The 15,946-nt window shown below is 39.1% G+C and overlaps 1 protein-coding gene across 1 annotated transcript in view; it reads left to right on the forward strand.

Moving 5' to 3' along the window:
• The window catches only part of PAXIP1 (PAX interacting (with transcription-activation domain) protein 1), a gene marked incomplete at its 3' end in the record, with an annotated part of 102,675 nt that overhangs the window by 49,174 nt on the left and 37,555 nt on the right, over window positions 1-15,946 (forward strand). The window contains exons 7-8 of the mRNA XM_006871304.1: window positions 7,964-8,678; window positions 9,155-9,249. Of these exons, the coding sequence (XP_006871366.1) occupies window positions 7,964-8,678; window positions 9,155-9,249 (810 nt within the window). The remainder of the gene's footprint in view (window positions 1-7,963; window positions 8,679-9,154; window positions 9,250-15,946) is intronic.

Genomic DNA, 15,946 nt, shown 5'->3' on the forward strand with positions numbered 1-15,946 from the left:
CTATGCTACCAGAGTGACCCTTTAGGACAGCAGATAGAATTACTCCTTGAGGGTATTTCAGATACATCTTTATGGAAGCAGATAGCTTTATTTTCTCCCACAGAGCAACTGCTGGATTTGAACGGTTCACCTTGTACTTAGCAGCCAGACAGTTAACCCACTGTGCCATCAGTGCTCCTGATTCACAGTACAGAGTCCCAGAAAAACAGCCATGAACAGTATAGGAACAGTTTGAAGTGACCCAATATTCCACACAGCCCCACTTTCGGTGGGAAAACTTGATGCTTATAAAATGTCATCATAGAACCACATTCATAATGGTGTGGATGATAGCTATTTGAGTTTCAGTACACACATGTTCTAAAGCTCAGCTATGGAAATATTAATAGACAAATTAGTTTTTTGAAATATGGAGTCCTGCTGTGGTGCTGTAGGATAAGCACTAGACTGCTTGGTTGGTTTGCACAGCAAGTTTGGCTGTTCAAACTTACCATCCACTTCTCAGAAACCCTATACAGGGTTGCTATGAGTTGGAAGTGATGTGATGTTGTTGGCACTCAAGAACAATATCCTTATATAGTGTAAGGTTAACCAATCCATAGACAACTAAAATGATGAAGGTAAAACATGTTATAATTTAAAAGCATGACTGAATCAGAAAAGCAGTGACTACAGAAATTCTGTTTGTATATCTGCATACAGCATTGTCATGTATTGCGTAGTAGAGAGATTTCTTGATAGAATATTGAAGTATTTGTTGATAAGTTTGTTGAGAAGTCTAAATTAAAATTATGAATTTAATAACCCTCTTTAAGTTAGTAGGTTGTCCATAATTGCTTGTTTGCTGTTGTATGCCTTTGAGTTGATTCTGACTTAGTGACCCCACATGTGGAGTAGAACTCCCAGCCCCATTCCTAAGTGGTTCCTAGGCTGTGATCTTTACTAGAGCAGTTAGCCAGGACTTTTCTCATGTGAATCACTGGGTAGGTTTGAACCTCCAACCTTTCAGTTAGTTGCAAAGTGCTTAACAATTATGCCACCATGACTCCTAAGGTGCTCTCAAAATAAGTGTAAAGAATTGTTGTTAAGTGCCGTCGAGTCGGTTCCGACCCATAGCGACCCTGTATAGGGTTTCTGAGGCTGTAAATCTTTACGGGAGTAGAAAGCCTCATCTTTCTTCCACGGAGCAGCTGGTAGTTTCAAACCACTGACCTTAAGGTTCGCAGCCCGATTCGTAACCACTACGCTACCAGAGGTCGTTCCTTTATTAGAAATTAAAAAGAACTTAAAATTTTGGGATCCTTTTACTGTCTGTACTAGGAGGGTGGGCCATAGATAATATTTTGAGAATTACATGGAATCGTGATAAGCATTAAACTGCAAGGTTGGTTTGAACCACAGGGTTGGCAGTTCAAACTCACCAGCCACTATCTAGAAAAATCACTGGCAAGCACTCATATATTTGAGGGGGGTTTTTTTGTGTTTTTTTTTTTTTTTTGAGGTTGAGGATTTAAAGACAATAAATGAATCTTGAAAGAAAAAGACAAGGAGTTCAGGAAAAAACAAAGTGTGTTATTAAGAAGCCCAGGGATTAAGAGTATTTCTGTAAAGACATAGTCAATGTATCCAGTACTGCAGGTGGGTCAGTTCCAGAGATGTGAAACTGGAAAATACTGTGTTTATCAGCATGATGGAGGTTTTTGACCTTAGCAGTAATGTTTTGTTAGGGTAGTTGTGGTTGAAGATACATTAGAATTAGAAGGTGATGAAATCAGTCCATCAACTATAGACAGTTTTTAAAGTTAAGCTATAAAATGGAAGAGGCAGATTGTATGATAGTAGCTAGTGGAAGATAATACATAAGGGGTGAGCCTTCCTCATTTTCTCCCTTTCTCCTTTCTTCCTTTCTCTTAATGAGAGAGGCTAAGCAATGAATTACTAAAGTACATGGTTCTTTAGAACATAGAATGGGATTAGGATCCAGAGTAAGGTGAAATAAAACACAACCTTTAGATAATAGAAAGAAGAAGCTTAAGATGGCATGAGGCAAGGTGGACAGAGTGTAGAAGAGAAAGGAGGGAATCAGTGATTTGGAGCATTGAGAAGATTTTGAAATAGTTATTATAGAGGTTGGGAAGATAAGAATGCTGGACATAGTTAGGCCCGAGTCTAGGTTGGTATATTAGCAAGCATGAATATATGAAGTTCAATCTGAGTAAGAAGAAAGTAAAGGGATCGGGGGCTTGCATTGTCCACTAAGATGAAGACCAACCATAATGGTGTGTTGCATAGCAAAATGGCAGAGTCTGGTTGAAATTAAAAGTAAAGAGCTTGTATTGAGAGGCAAGGCAATTTGTACATTGGGAATCTCAGAGTCCAGAGGATTATGAAATAAGCGATCCAGGAAAGAGATTGGTCAGGAAAATACAAAAAACTTCATATAAAACTTTCAGTGATTGTTTGACCACTGTTGTTAGGTGTTGTGGAGTCAGTTCCGACTCATAGCTACCCTATACAGGGTCTCCGAGGCTGTAAATCTTTACGGGAGCAGAAAGCCTCATCTTTCTCCCACGGAGCAGCTGGTAGTTTCGAACTGCCAACGTTGAGGTTACCAGAGCTCTTTCCCGTTAGGTAACGTTTGTAAGAACTTCAGTAAAAGTTAAGTGATTAGGTGATGTTTAGGTAATTGTTATAAAATTGAATGAGATTGCATCTGATTGGTAAGAGATTACATCCATTTGTAAAATTGTTTTTATAAAAGTTGCCAAGTAATCACTAAATTGGGTACATCTGGCCTTGTAATAATCATGAGACCCTTGTGGGACTGCAGGGAGGGCATGCATACTTCTAAAGTTTCTGTTGACTAAAAGTCCTGGTGTGGCACTGTGGGTTAATGCGCTGGACTGCAGAGTTGATTTGAACCACAAGGTCGGTGGCTCAAGCTCACCAGCTGTTCCTTGGAAACCCTATACAGGGTCACTATGGGGTGGAACAGACTCGACGGCATTTAACAAGAAGTATCTGTTTTAAGAATTGTATTTGGACTTGGCTTCCTCAGCATTAAGCAAAACTCATTTAAATAAGCAAAATATTGTTCTCTAAAATTGTTTATTAAGTAATTTTCTTAGTGCATGGTGGAGAATTATTGGAATGACAGGTTACATTCCTCATGCAGAGACTACTTTTGATTCAGAACTTAGCATAGTTCTCATATCGGGAGTTCCAATTTGGGATATTCTTCCTCAGGTCATAGTTACACAGGCAACCCAGTGGGAAGAGCTGGTTCTGTAAGACGTTGTTGTTAAGTGGCATCGAGTCGATTCCGAACTATAGTGACCCTGAATAAAGTTTCCAAGGAGCAGCTGGTGAGCTTGAACCACCGACCTTGCAGTTCAAATGACTTTGCAGTTTGACACATTAACCCACAGCACCACACCAGGACTCCTTCATAAGAGATTGGTATACTTGAATTAGCAATTTGAATGTGTGGTGCCTTTGGGTGATGAAAGACATAGTGTTGAGGTTGCAAACCAGTAACCCATAAGTCATATTCTTCCTTAATGCTTTTTATGTTTGCCCACATAATTTCTTAAAAATTTGATTTATTTCATAAAACCTTGAGATTTTTCCACAGCTTTGGTTTTTGGCTTGTTTTTGAGGTGCTTGCATTCCTAAGCATCGTAAACAATGAAAAACAGTAGTCCTCGGAGCTGTGGAGCAGCTGCCCGTTTTTAAATGAGGTTGAACTTCAGTTCCCACCACTCTATGTTTGATTACTTCTACTTCCCATCACAGTTTTTATTACCTCCTGGTTCCTGTAGGTACAGGGGAGCTTTGAAAAGTTTGTAGAAAAATGGAATTGGGAAAATACTTGGAATTTTTACATTAACTTTTTGAAGACCCATCATAGATTTGAGTTTGCTACTGATTACAAATTTAGGGCATGTTTGAGAATGAGTGTCTGACATAAAATAGAGAAGGTCATTAAGACGAGGTCATCAAAGAATTGAAAGCTAGTGTTTATTCAGAAAGATTTTCTAAGTGAGTATTGAAGTCACCTAACTTAAGGGGAAAAGACGAAATGCATAGAAAGACCTGTTTTCAACATCTTGAAATGCTTGAGTGTGTTGTCTAGCTTACCCGCATACATTAGCACCCAGCAAGGGTGGTAGTGGTGTTAAGTGCCATTGTTGGTTCCAACTCATAGCAACTGTAAATCTTTACAGAAGCAGAAGGCCTCATCTATCATCTCCTGAGGAGCAGCTGGTAGATTAGAACTGCCGACCTTCATGTTAGCAGCCCAGCTTGTCATCCACTACCCTAGCAGGGCTCCTTATTAGAAAGCTAGGAGGACTTAGTAACAAATAGAAAATAAAGGACATAAAGAATGACCAGCTAGAGGTGAAGGTACTTCTAAATCATTGATCTAAGAGAGTAGTGGTGCCACTAAATGCAGTGGGGAAAGGTGAACAAGTTCCAGGCAGAAGACCTGGAACACCCAATTAGACTGTTTCAGGGATGATTGGGAATACAAGACTTGGAGTGTTGTTCATGGACTGAATCTCTAGTTGGGTGGTGTGAGAGTACTTGAATATATGAAATAATGTGTAAATTCTCTGACAGCTTAAGAAATGTTATTTTCTTCCTTTATTTGTGAAATTATGAATGAAAATAATCCATTTAAAATAGAATGAAAATGTTCTTTATTTGCATTTTATAAAGCACCACCAATCAATCACTATTCCTTTCTGTATTGTATTTCCATATTCTATTTAATTTCTATGTACTACTGTTAAGTACCTTCAAGTCAATTCTGACTCATAGCCACCCTGTATAGGGTTTCCTAGGAGTGGTTGGTGGATTTGAACCACCAATCTTGCAGTTAGTAGTCCAGTGCTTATCCTGCAGTGTCATACCAGGACTCTATATTTTTCAAATACAGTGGATGTTTTAAATCCATGGTTCTTCAGCTTGTGTCTGGATGTTGTTGTTAAGTGTAGTTGAGTCACTTCCGACTCAGACCCTGTATATGGTTTCTAAGGAGTGGCTGGTGAGTTTGAACTACCATCCTTGTGGTTCAAACCAACCTTGTTATCTAGTGTACAATCCTATAGTGCCACACCAGGATTCTGTGTCTGGATGTAGTGATACAATAATCTGGTTTGCAGTGGAAAACAATAGGAAGTGTGGACACCTCTTTGATTTTGAAATCGTCTTGTAGATAAAGTTTCATTCATTGTAAGATGAACTCAGGTGTGTACCCTAGAGATGAAAATAGAAAGGCTCATCTACACTAGTAAATGAATAGATTTGATCACTAATGAAAACAGTTGCTATATTCTGAGTTTTCAACGATGTAAGAGAATACCAGGACATCTTGCTGCTAGATGTAAGAAAATTTCTTGAAATGTTAGAAATATAATTCACATCTAGTTTAAAATTAGATTGAGGGAAAATATAGCTCGCCCTGAAAATCTTGTTAACATTGTATATGTATAGTGGTTAGGAGCCATGTAGTAACTACCATGCTTTGTATACTGTAACACTTGGTATTAAATGATTTAAATAAGAAATGTAGCAGTTGTGAAGGAAAAATAAATTCAAGTTTGACATTCACTCAGAATTATTGTTTATAGGGTGACACAATTATCTCATTGAGAAATTAAAATTCTTATTTTTTTCTTCTATGATTGAGAACTAATGTTAAGTTTTCAGCCAAGTCAGGGGTTCAGGACTGATCAGAGAAGTACAGAGAGGTACATTTCAAGGTGCTGTCACTTCAAGGTTCTAGCTGCTCAGCCAGACCTGCACCTCAGATCCCTGCTCCTTCTTGATTCCAGATGCCTATTATGTTCCAGGCTAATTCTTTGTTTCTAGCTGGGCTCTTGTCTTGAATGTTTATATCCACTGTAGACCCTTTTAAATCTTTTATTCTAATGTCCATAGTAGGAAAAGCTCTTAAGTTGCCTTCCTGTCCCCTGTTGGTCACCCTGGACTTTCTGAGATCATATACTCTCTAAGCAGAGGACTTACCTAGGCAGGCATGTTCTGGACACTCTGATGAAGAATAAGTACTGAGAGGAAGGGCATCCTTTCCCCTCCTCTGATCTCATACCTTTGTTTGTGTAGGTTCTTCATATAGTTCAGCACTACTCTTGGATCTGGGCTGGCAGGGTGTAGAGAGAAGGTGTATGTGGCAAACAGTTGGCTTGATCCTATTCATTGTGACAGACAGGTGTTTTTTTCCGTTTTTCCATCCTGTTTACTTCTAAAGGTTAAGAAATAATACATGCATGAAAGAAATAAAACAGCACCAAAGGATATAAAGTGAAAAGCTAAACTCTCTGCCACTCCTGACTCCTATTTCCCTTCTCAAGACGGAATCGCTTGTTGATTGGCTCCGTAGTTTATCTTGTTGATTGGCTCCGTAGTTTATCTCCATAATATACAAGCAGGTATTCTTGTACAACACAGACAGTGTTAATACACCAAATACTGTTGTATTTGGTGAGGTGAAGGTATTTTCCCCCTTTTTACTAGGTATTTTTTAAATACTCTTTAAGTATAGCCAAGAAACAGTAATCTTGCAATTTTACATACTTGTTTAACAACTTCCTGTTTAAAATTCAGCTGAGGCATTTCGGAATGCATCTCTTTAAAGGTGATTTCAAACTCAATTATTTTATCACTAAATTCAAGATATATTACTTCTGAGATTATATAATATTTACACTTGGGAGTCAGGGAATACCATGCAGCTTCAGAAAGTTTATGGAGAAATGTAATGAAAGGGGAATGGAATTTTTCCAAGAACTTTTGAAATCCTGTCATACATGTTAAAAAAAAAGTGATTGAGATTTAAGTACAGTTTTGATAGCATTAAAATTTAATCTCTTGGATTTTATTTAAATGATAAATGTGCTTTTAATATGCAACGTTGTACTGATTGAATCTTAACAAAATCTGTTTGATTACCAGTTCCATGACCATAGAAATTGGCTTCCAGTTTTTGTTATTTGAAGTATGTTACACATAATTCATGAAACGACTCAACGGCACTTAACAACAACAACAACACATAATTCATTGCATAACATATTCCCTTATTTGCTTTTGTTATATTCAGTTTGATGTAGGATAATAAGTCACTTTGAGTTTGTGGAGCATCTCCTGACTCACTGTGCCTTTCCCTCCAACCCCGTCTACATGTACTTACTTACTTTGCCTTCTCTCTATCATTATGATACAGAATGAATCAGAAGGGATAGAGCAGACTCTGATGTATGATTTTTCTCCAGTTATTTTTGAGGAAAATAATTTACTAGCTGCTGTGATGATTTTTCAGTTGGGAATGTTTATTCTTTAAAGAAACCTCTTTTTGATATCTATTCTGTCCACCGTCTGTGTAACTTGTACACAGACCAGATGCCAGGAGATGATCAGGAGTGGTCCGTAACCGTGATGGTGCTAACTGCTGTCTGAGCTACTCCCAGCTTTATAGCTGTCCCTCAGGTTTTCATTTGGAAGATATTCTTGATGTGTGACTCTTACCAGGGAACTTTCTTTATTGTGCTCCCAGCCGTAAATGTGGGAGGAAATGGAAATGGCAGCTGTGGTTCGAAGATTTGGGGGCTAGATCAAGAGTCTGAGTATCAGATGCTAGCCCCTATAGATTACATGGACCATATGTATTTTTGTGTCTGTCTCTTAATTGATTAGCTTATTCTATTTTATTCATATAGTTTCGAATTTTGGTGGTCATCAAGTCTGAATTTTAGGTGCTATATTAATTTTGGTGATGCTTATTAAGTATAAAAGAGAATACTGCATTGTTTATGAAGGTTCTAATCATTTGAAGTTCCCACTTAGTTGAATAGTAAAGTAACGTGCAGAATGTACTGATTGAGAATTAGTACATTTTAGGAACTACTGACAGTGACTTTACCTCATTTTTGTTTTTTAGATCTTGCAGTCTCTTTCAGCACCTACAAAAAATTTAGAACAGCAGGTGAATCATAGCCAACCGGGACATGGAAATGCAAATGCAGTGCTGTTTAGTCAAGTGAAAGTAACTCCAGAGACACATATGCTACAACAGCAACATCAGACCCAGCAGCAGCAGCAGCAGCAGCAGCAGCAGCAGCAGCAGCAGCAGCAGCACCACCCGGTTTTACACCTTCAACCCCAGCAGCTTGTGCAGCTCCAGCAACAACAACAGCAACAGATTTCTCAACAACCTTACCCCCAACAACAGTCACATCCGTTTTCACAGCAGCAGCAAATCCATCAGCATCAGTTTACACAGCAACAGCTACAGTTTCCACAGCAACAGTTGCATCCTCAACAGCAGCTGCATCGCCCTCAGCAACAGCTACAGTCATTCCAGCAACAGCATGTCCTGCAGCAACAGTTACATAAGCTGCAGCAACAGCAACTGCAACAGCAACAGTTAGCACAGTTACAGCAGCAACAAATTCAGCATCAGTTACAGCAGCAGCAGTTACAACGCCTTCACCAACAACATCAGCAACAGCAAATGCAAACTCAAACAGCACAACACTTGAGTCAGACACCCCAGACACTACAGCATCAGGTTCCATCCCAACAACCGCAGCAGCAGCAGCAGCCCCAGCAGCCCCAGCATCATCAGCTTTTTGGACATGATCCAGCAATGGAGAGTTAGTAATGTGATTCCCCTCCCCCCCCCCCCCCCCCCACCGTTTATTTCTCCTGAAAGATTTGTACTTACATAAGTGCTTTGAGAGTATTTGAAGATAGAGTAAGGATTCATAACAAAACAATTAACTATAAAATGGAGACTGTGAATCCCATACTTAACAAAGAATATAGCTATAAAATGGGATAATTATACTTTCTTTTGTATGTTAGGACATCTGTGTACTAAAACGAATATTATCGTGAAAATCAAGGCTAGTACAAGAGCCAATCAGAGTATTTAATGGCCAGGTATAAATTATGTTGGCTTTATATATTATTTAACACAGATGATCAAGCCAGTCTATTTTTAACAATATTCCAAATATGCTGAGGTCACTGGGGGATGATACACCATAAACTACATCAATTCAAATATTTTTTATTTTCCTGCATGCAGATTCTTGGGTATAATTTTCTTTTTCTTAAATGATTCTAGTACCAGAAGAAGGTTTCTTATTGGGATGTGTATTTGCAATTGCGGATTATCCAGAGCAGATGTCTGATAAACAGCTGCTGGCCACCTGGAAAAGGGTAAGATTGTGCCTGAAAGAAATAAAACTGTGTATTTAACAAATTTTTTTTTTTTTTAAATGAATGTAGACTTAACTGTTCATTGACTGCATTCACTGAGATACATATATGTGTTGTGAATGTATTATGGGTATTTTTATTATTAACACTGTCTGTCCATGAACAAATCACTTTTCTGGGTATTCATTTTCTTAGGTGTGTGATGAGGATGTTGATTTTATCATTCCTAGAATTATGTCAGCCAGGTGACATCATTGATGGCGTCAAGTGTGGCAGCGGTAGTGAGGTTGGCCCCGGATCGGACATTGTTTCGTTCTGCTGTGCATGGGGTCGCTATGAGTCGGTTCCGACTCGATGGCACCTGACAACAACAACAACAGAATTATTCTCAGTTCTGAAATACTTGTTATTGTGTGCTGTCCAGTCGGTACCAACTCTTATCGACCTTTTATAGGGGTTTCTGAGAATGACTTGTGGATTTGAACTGCCTACTTTGCAGTTAGCAGTCTAATGCGTATCCTATAGTGCCATATCAGGGTCCTCTGAAACACTAAGTGGTACTAATTATTTGCACATGTCCTGGTGTGACACAGTGTGATAAGCACTGGACTGCTAACCGCAAGGTTGACGGTCCAAACCCACCAGCCACTCCTTGGAAACCCTCTGCAGCGTCACTATGAGTCAGAACCAATTCGATGGAACTTGACTGCAATAGTAGTTTTAAGGTAAACACAAAAAAATAGGGGTATAATACTGTAAAATCAGCACTAGACTGCTAGCCTCAAGCTCAGAGCTTCAAACCCACCAGCCGTTCTTGGAAACCCTATACAGGGCCTCTGTGAGTCAGGATGGCCTTGATGGCCTTTAACAGCAACAATGGGAGTATGAGAATAATATGCTTTTTTATTGACTTAGGACAGTAGCTAGCAACTCACTTGTGTCTTCATTGTAACAAACCCTTGAAGCTCTAGGAAGGGATCGTAACATTTTCTAGGACAATTGTGGAATGATAGTCTGCTTACTATTCTGCATTGTGTTTTTCTTACAATGCCACAAATCAAAACTGAGTTGAAATTTTTTTAAAAAATGAGTTTAACTGTGCTTCAAAGACATATAGAATGTGCGCTCAAAATGGTGCAGACTTTTTATTAAACAGAAATTCATTCACCCAACTGGCATTCCAACCCCTGTTATATGTCAGGCATGCTTCTTGGCCAAGGGAATCTATGACTAACAGAGAAAATTAGACTATTAGGAGAAGCAAATAGGTAATTTATAAGGTGGTGTTGTAGGAGCAGCACTGGACGGTGAACCACCAGGTCAGTTCAAACCCACCATTGCTCCTCGAAAACACTGTTCAGGGTTACTATGAGTTAGAACAGACTCAACAGTACTTAACAACAATAACAATGATGGATGAAGCGTAGAGTGGTGGCTCCATACAATAAGCACTAGACTGTGAACCACAAGGTCCATAGTTTGAGCCTGTCAGCCACTCCACGGGAGAAAGATGAAGCTTTCTGCTCCTGCAAAGATTTAAAAGCCTCTAAAACCCTATGCAGGCTCACTGTGAGTCAGAACTGATTCGACAGAACGTCACGACAGCAACACTGGTGGGTACCGGAGTCCTGGTGTGGCACTGTAGGATAAGCATGAACTGTTGACTGCAAGGTCAATGGCTCAAACACACCAGTTAGTTGGCTCCTCAGAAAGTATACAGCATCATTTTGAGTTGCAACTGGCTGGAAGGTACTACAACATGTTGGGTGCACAATAGAGTCAGGAGCAGGATATTGTGAGGAGCCCTGAGAAAGGACATGAACCCATAGAGCTCTTATAAAGTCTCCTGGGAGAGGTGATTCCTGAACAGAGCGTTAAAAGGTAGGTGAGAGTCAGAGTTAATGGGAGCATTTTCCAGTGTAAGAGCAGCACAGGCAGAGACATGTAACACAGACTCTGATGGGGAGGAAAAGCAGTGAAGTATTAGTTCCATATTGATGGAGTATGAGATGTGGGGACAAGAGACAAAGGCAGGGGCCAGATCTAAGACCTATGTGTATCTCCTGTTATAGAATGTGGACTTTCCTCTTTCTAGACTTTAAAGCATCCAGAAAAAGGTGAAAGGGTACAATGTGTATTTTAAATCGTGAAATGTTGAATTTGAGGAGGCCAGGAAGAAGACTGTTATAGGCGATTGAGAGTAGATCACAATCCGAGCTAGGGCCAGCGGTAGGGGGAATGAGGAAGAAGCATATTTGAGAATTACAACAGCAGAAATTAAGAAAGAACAAAAAACCCAGTAACAGCATAGAAGGTAATATTCATAAACGCCTACAAATGAGCAAAAATCAAAGATATAAAAGTAATAGAGAAAAGGTTTTTTGTTTGTTTGGTTTTTGTGAAAAGTTAGAGATCCAGCAGTAGATAATAAGGTTTTAGAACAGAGAAAACAGATAAGAGAATTCTGAAAGAAAATAGCTTGTTACTGAAGAACATGTTTCCAGAGTGAAAGGGAATGGAAAGAGTAATTTTAAGATAATCACAAATGTCTGTAACAGTTGAGAGAAAGAAAAGTTTAAAGCACATTAGGGAGGTGAATGTTAAAAAAAATCAGGAATCAGATGGTGTCAGGCACGACAAAGAATATTTGGAAATTAGAAGACAGTGAAGCAATTTCTTCAGACTTCTGAGGGATAATCATGTCTAACCTAGAATAATACTAGAGTTAGTCAAAAAGTATTGCTACTAATGTTCCAGTTCATACATGCATGGGTTTAAAGTTCATCCAGTCACAACAGGCTTCTGAGGGCATTTGCTGGGCCAGTTAAATTCAAGGCTGAGAAATCAGCTCATAAGGTTATGATGACTGTTTTTTGAGATTCCGAAGGGCTTATCTAGATTGATTTTCTTGAAGAATGGCCACAGAGGCTTATTATGAAGAGATTTCAGAAAATTGGAAACAGGCTAGGAAAGTTGTGCTGAGGAATTTCTTTTCATCACTGCACTGAGTCCTGGTGTGGCGCAGTGTGGGCTGATGTGTCAAATTGCAAAGCCATTTGAATTGTAAGGTCAGCGGTTGAAGCTTACCAGCTGCTCCTTGGAAACCTTACACAGGGTCGCTGTGGATCGGAACCGACTTGGTGGCACTTCACAACACAACAACAACAATGCACCTTCTCATTCTTTAAGGGTAGCAAGGACTGTCTATGAAATTTCTCTGGGAAGCTTTACCCCAAATACTCTGCAGCCTGATCTTGCTTCTCTGGACACCTTTCCTTTCCAAAACTCAAAGAGCATTTAAAAGAAACACTATAGAAATCCCTTTAGGATGCCCAAGCTGCTGTGTTTGATGTGGTGTAAATTAAAGAATGCAGGCTTGCTTGGAGAAGAATTAGAGAGCTGGAAACACCGTCTTCAGAAGTGTGTAGACCTAGATGAGAAATAATTTCCCAGTTGATATTTTAATTTAATAAATGTTTCAGTAATTTTTGTGAGGATACTTTTTTATAATCTAGCCTTGTACATCTAGCCTATCAATCAAATGGAAGTGCAGAATAAAGATATTTTCAGATTTCCAAGGTCAAAACATTTACCACTCAAGTACCCTTAGAAAACTACTGTGCCAGCAGAGAAGGAAGCTATTCAAGAAATCGGGGCATGCAAAAGAAATTTCTAGGATAAAAGTGAAGGGAAAGCCAAAATAGATGTGACAGCAAGACTAGAGATTAGTCAGTCAGAGTTGACACAGGAAGACAGAATTCCAGGAGAAATGGCACAAATTGAAAAATAATACTGATGGATTACTGGATATGTTTTAACAGATAGAGATACACTATGCTGTTGATGTTAAAGAGCTGTCAAATTGGTTCTGACTCAGAGACCCTATGTATGGGTTTCTGAGGAGTTGCTGGTGGGTTTGAACCTCTCCTCTCTTACAGTTAGCAGTCCAGTGCTTATCTTATAGAACCACACCAGAACTAGAGAGCTTCAAAAACTTTGTGGAAAATTCTATTATTCTTTCATTCCATTGTAACAAACTTTTGGAAATTCCCTTTTATTCTCTGTCTGTTGTCATGTAGCAAATTACCCTGAAATTAGTGACTTAAAACAATAAATATTATTTCACAGTATCTCACTTGGGTCAGAAATCCTGGTATCTTAGGAAACCCTATAGGTCAATTCTACTTTGTTACATAGGGTAACTATGAATCAGAACTAACAAGATGGTACACAACAACAAAGCTGAAATAAAAAAATATAAATAGCATAAGCCATATTGTTTAGAATCTATTAGTAAATATTTGAAAAAATGACGTAAAAAACTGTATGTGATTGCTTCTGGGTTATGAAAAATTGGATGTCGTAGGATATTGTTGATTTTCTCTTACCCTTATTAAACTATGAGTAATTATGATTGTTGTTGTTGTTGTTATGTGCTGTGGCGTCAGTTCCGACTCATAGCGACCCTGTACAGGGTTTCCGAGGCTGTAAATCTTTACGGGAGCAGAACGCCTCATCTTTCTCCTGCGGAGCAGCTGGTAGTTTCGAACTGCTGACCTTGTGGTTCACAGCCCAATTCGTAACCACTACGCTACCAGAGCTCTTTGAGTAATTATGATAAAAGAGAAAATTTAAAAAGTAGTAAATGAGTTATTTTAGCATTGGATCTTTTAAATTTACAGTAAAATCGCCCTTTCCTCTACCTATTTTTTGTATACTTTGTGTGTGTGTTTGAATTGAGTGAAGGTTTACAGACAAGATCATTAGCTTTACATTCAAGAAATTATACTTTATTTTATCTCAATGATTATAATTCCCTCCCTGCAACTAGTTACCTACTTCCTCCCTGTGACTCCCCATTTACATCTGACATTTCACAAATGAACAAAGCAAAAATACTTGATGTACGCATACAAAACAAAAAATATATATTCATTTAAATATCCAAAGGGCACATTCTGAAAGCCAACCTCCTACCCGTTGACATACAGCCTTACTTAGTCCATGGACTGGGGCCTATAGCTGCTCTGTCTTCCAATGTCACTGCCTCTGCCACTGTCTCTGCTGTCATTTCTTTTCTAGGTAGGGATCTCACGTTCCACTCATATTCTTCCTTCTTGATGGTCCTAAGATTGTCTGTTCCTGAAATGAAAGATTAACTACTCTCCCCCTTTAAGTTACGCATTTTCTGCAATTAGTTTTGACAATCACAATGAACTCTACTAACAATTACTCACAGTATCATAAAATCCTATCACCGTCATCCCCCTTCTGGACACCCATCTGGAAAAGAAGAAAACTGTTCAGTTGGGGATTCTACCTTACCCTCCCGCCTCATTCTGAAACTAAGCGCACACATGGAAGCTTGTAAGCCAGCCATTTTATGCGTTTATAGCAACCGTCATTTTTTATAGCTAATGTCTAAATTGTCCATCTCTTTTAGTCCAGTACACTGAGAAAACAAGCCTATTCCTCAATATGAAGAATCTTTCCATTCCTGTTGGGATTTTGAGGAGCTGCATCCATAAGCAAAAGTCCAGCTAATCTAATTGTAGCAGTTTACACTTGCTTACAGTGTCAAACATTTTTATCTTCATTTGGTTGAGTTTGGGTCAGCTAGTCATCCAAATTTATCAAATGGGCACTAGCTGCAAGTTTGGGAGTTCACGCACACCTCACTGCACTTCAGACCAGTTGGCCGCTTCACTCTCAGCCCTAGCTACCAGGTGCTGGGTCAGTGCCCAAGGACTCAGGAGTTCACGTATCTAAACTTCAGACTAGCTAGGCCTTCCTCTTCTCTCTCTCATCTCAACAGGTGTCAATGGAACATGAACAAACTCAGCCATGTCTTCATTGCTGCATTTCCCTCACTTCTACTCTCAAGTAGACGAGGTGTTCACCATTGAGCATACTAGACTACTCATGGGTTCCCTTTAAGTTTCATTTCGAGAAAGGGGTTTTCCCTGATAGGCTGACTTTTGTTCACTTAATGCCATCAAAGCAAACAGTTTGCTTGAAATTCAGATAGTCTGCTTTTTTTCTGTGTGTCATATTTTCAATAAGAATCTTGTGTTCTTCCATCAGTTTTGGTCTGTGTTTTTTCAAGTGGGAATATCTCAAATCAGAAGGTTCTAGGTAGGGCTCAGGATTGCACATAAGATCCCATACTCTTTAAAAGCTTAGGAAGAAACCTATTTCCCTGGGCAAATTCTAACTTCCCTTTTAGCAAATCTAATCAGTTACAGGGTGAGGACAGGCTTACAAGTTTTCTGTAATCATAATTCCCATTATTCATTTCTATCACACATCAATGTCTGTTTTACAGTAGTAGGCAGGGGAAACCAATATCCATAAACCAGTCAAACACAAACATTTCCCACCCTCCTCTACCCATTCAGACTTAATCCATGTTACTCACAAAACACTGTTGTTTAGGGTTATGTGTAAATAACAATTTACCTCTGTCCCATTTAGCCCACGCATACTTCCCTAAGTCTTCCCCTATCTTTATTGTTTATCTTCCACCCTCCCTCTTATATATTGCCCTCCCCATCCTTGTATATTGTCCTCCCATCTGCTTGTGCTGACATTTGATCTCTAGCCAGTGAATAACTGAACCCTCCTTCCCATCAAAGATGTTTCTTTTGTATGGAAACCTTTTCTTAAGCTTTTACAATAATGGTCTCATACAGTATTT

This window comes from Chrysochloris asiatica, unplaced genomic scaffold (assembly GCF_000296735.1).
Source record: "Chrysochloris asiatica unplaced genomic scaffold, ChrAsi1.0 scaffold00166, whole genome shotgun sequence".
Lineage (NCBI taxonomy): Eukaryota > Metazoa > Chordata > Mammalia > Afrosoricida > Chrysochloridae > Chrysochloris > Chrysochloris asiatica.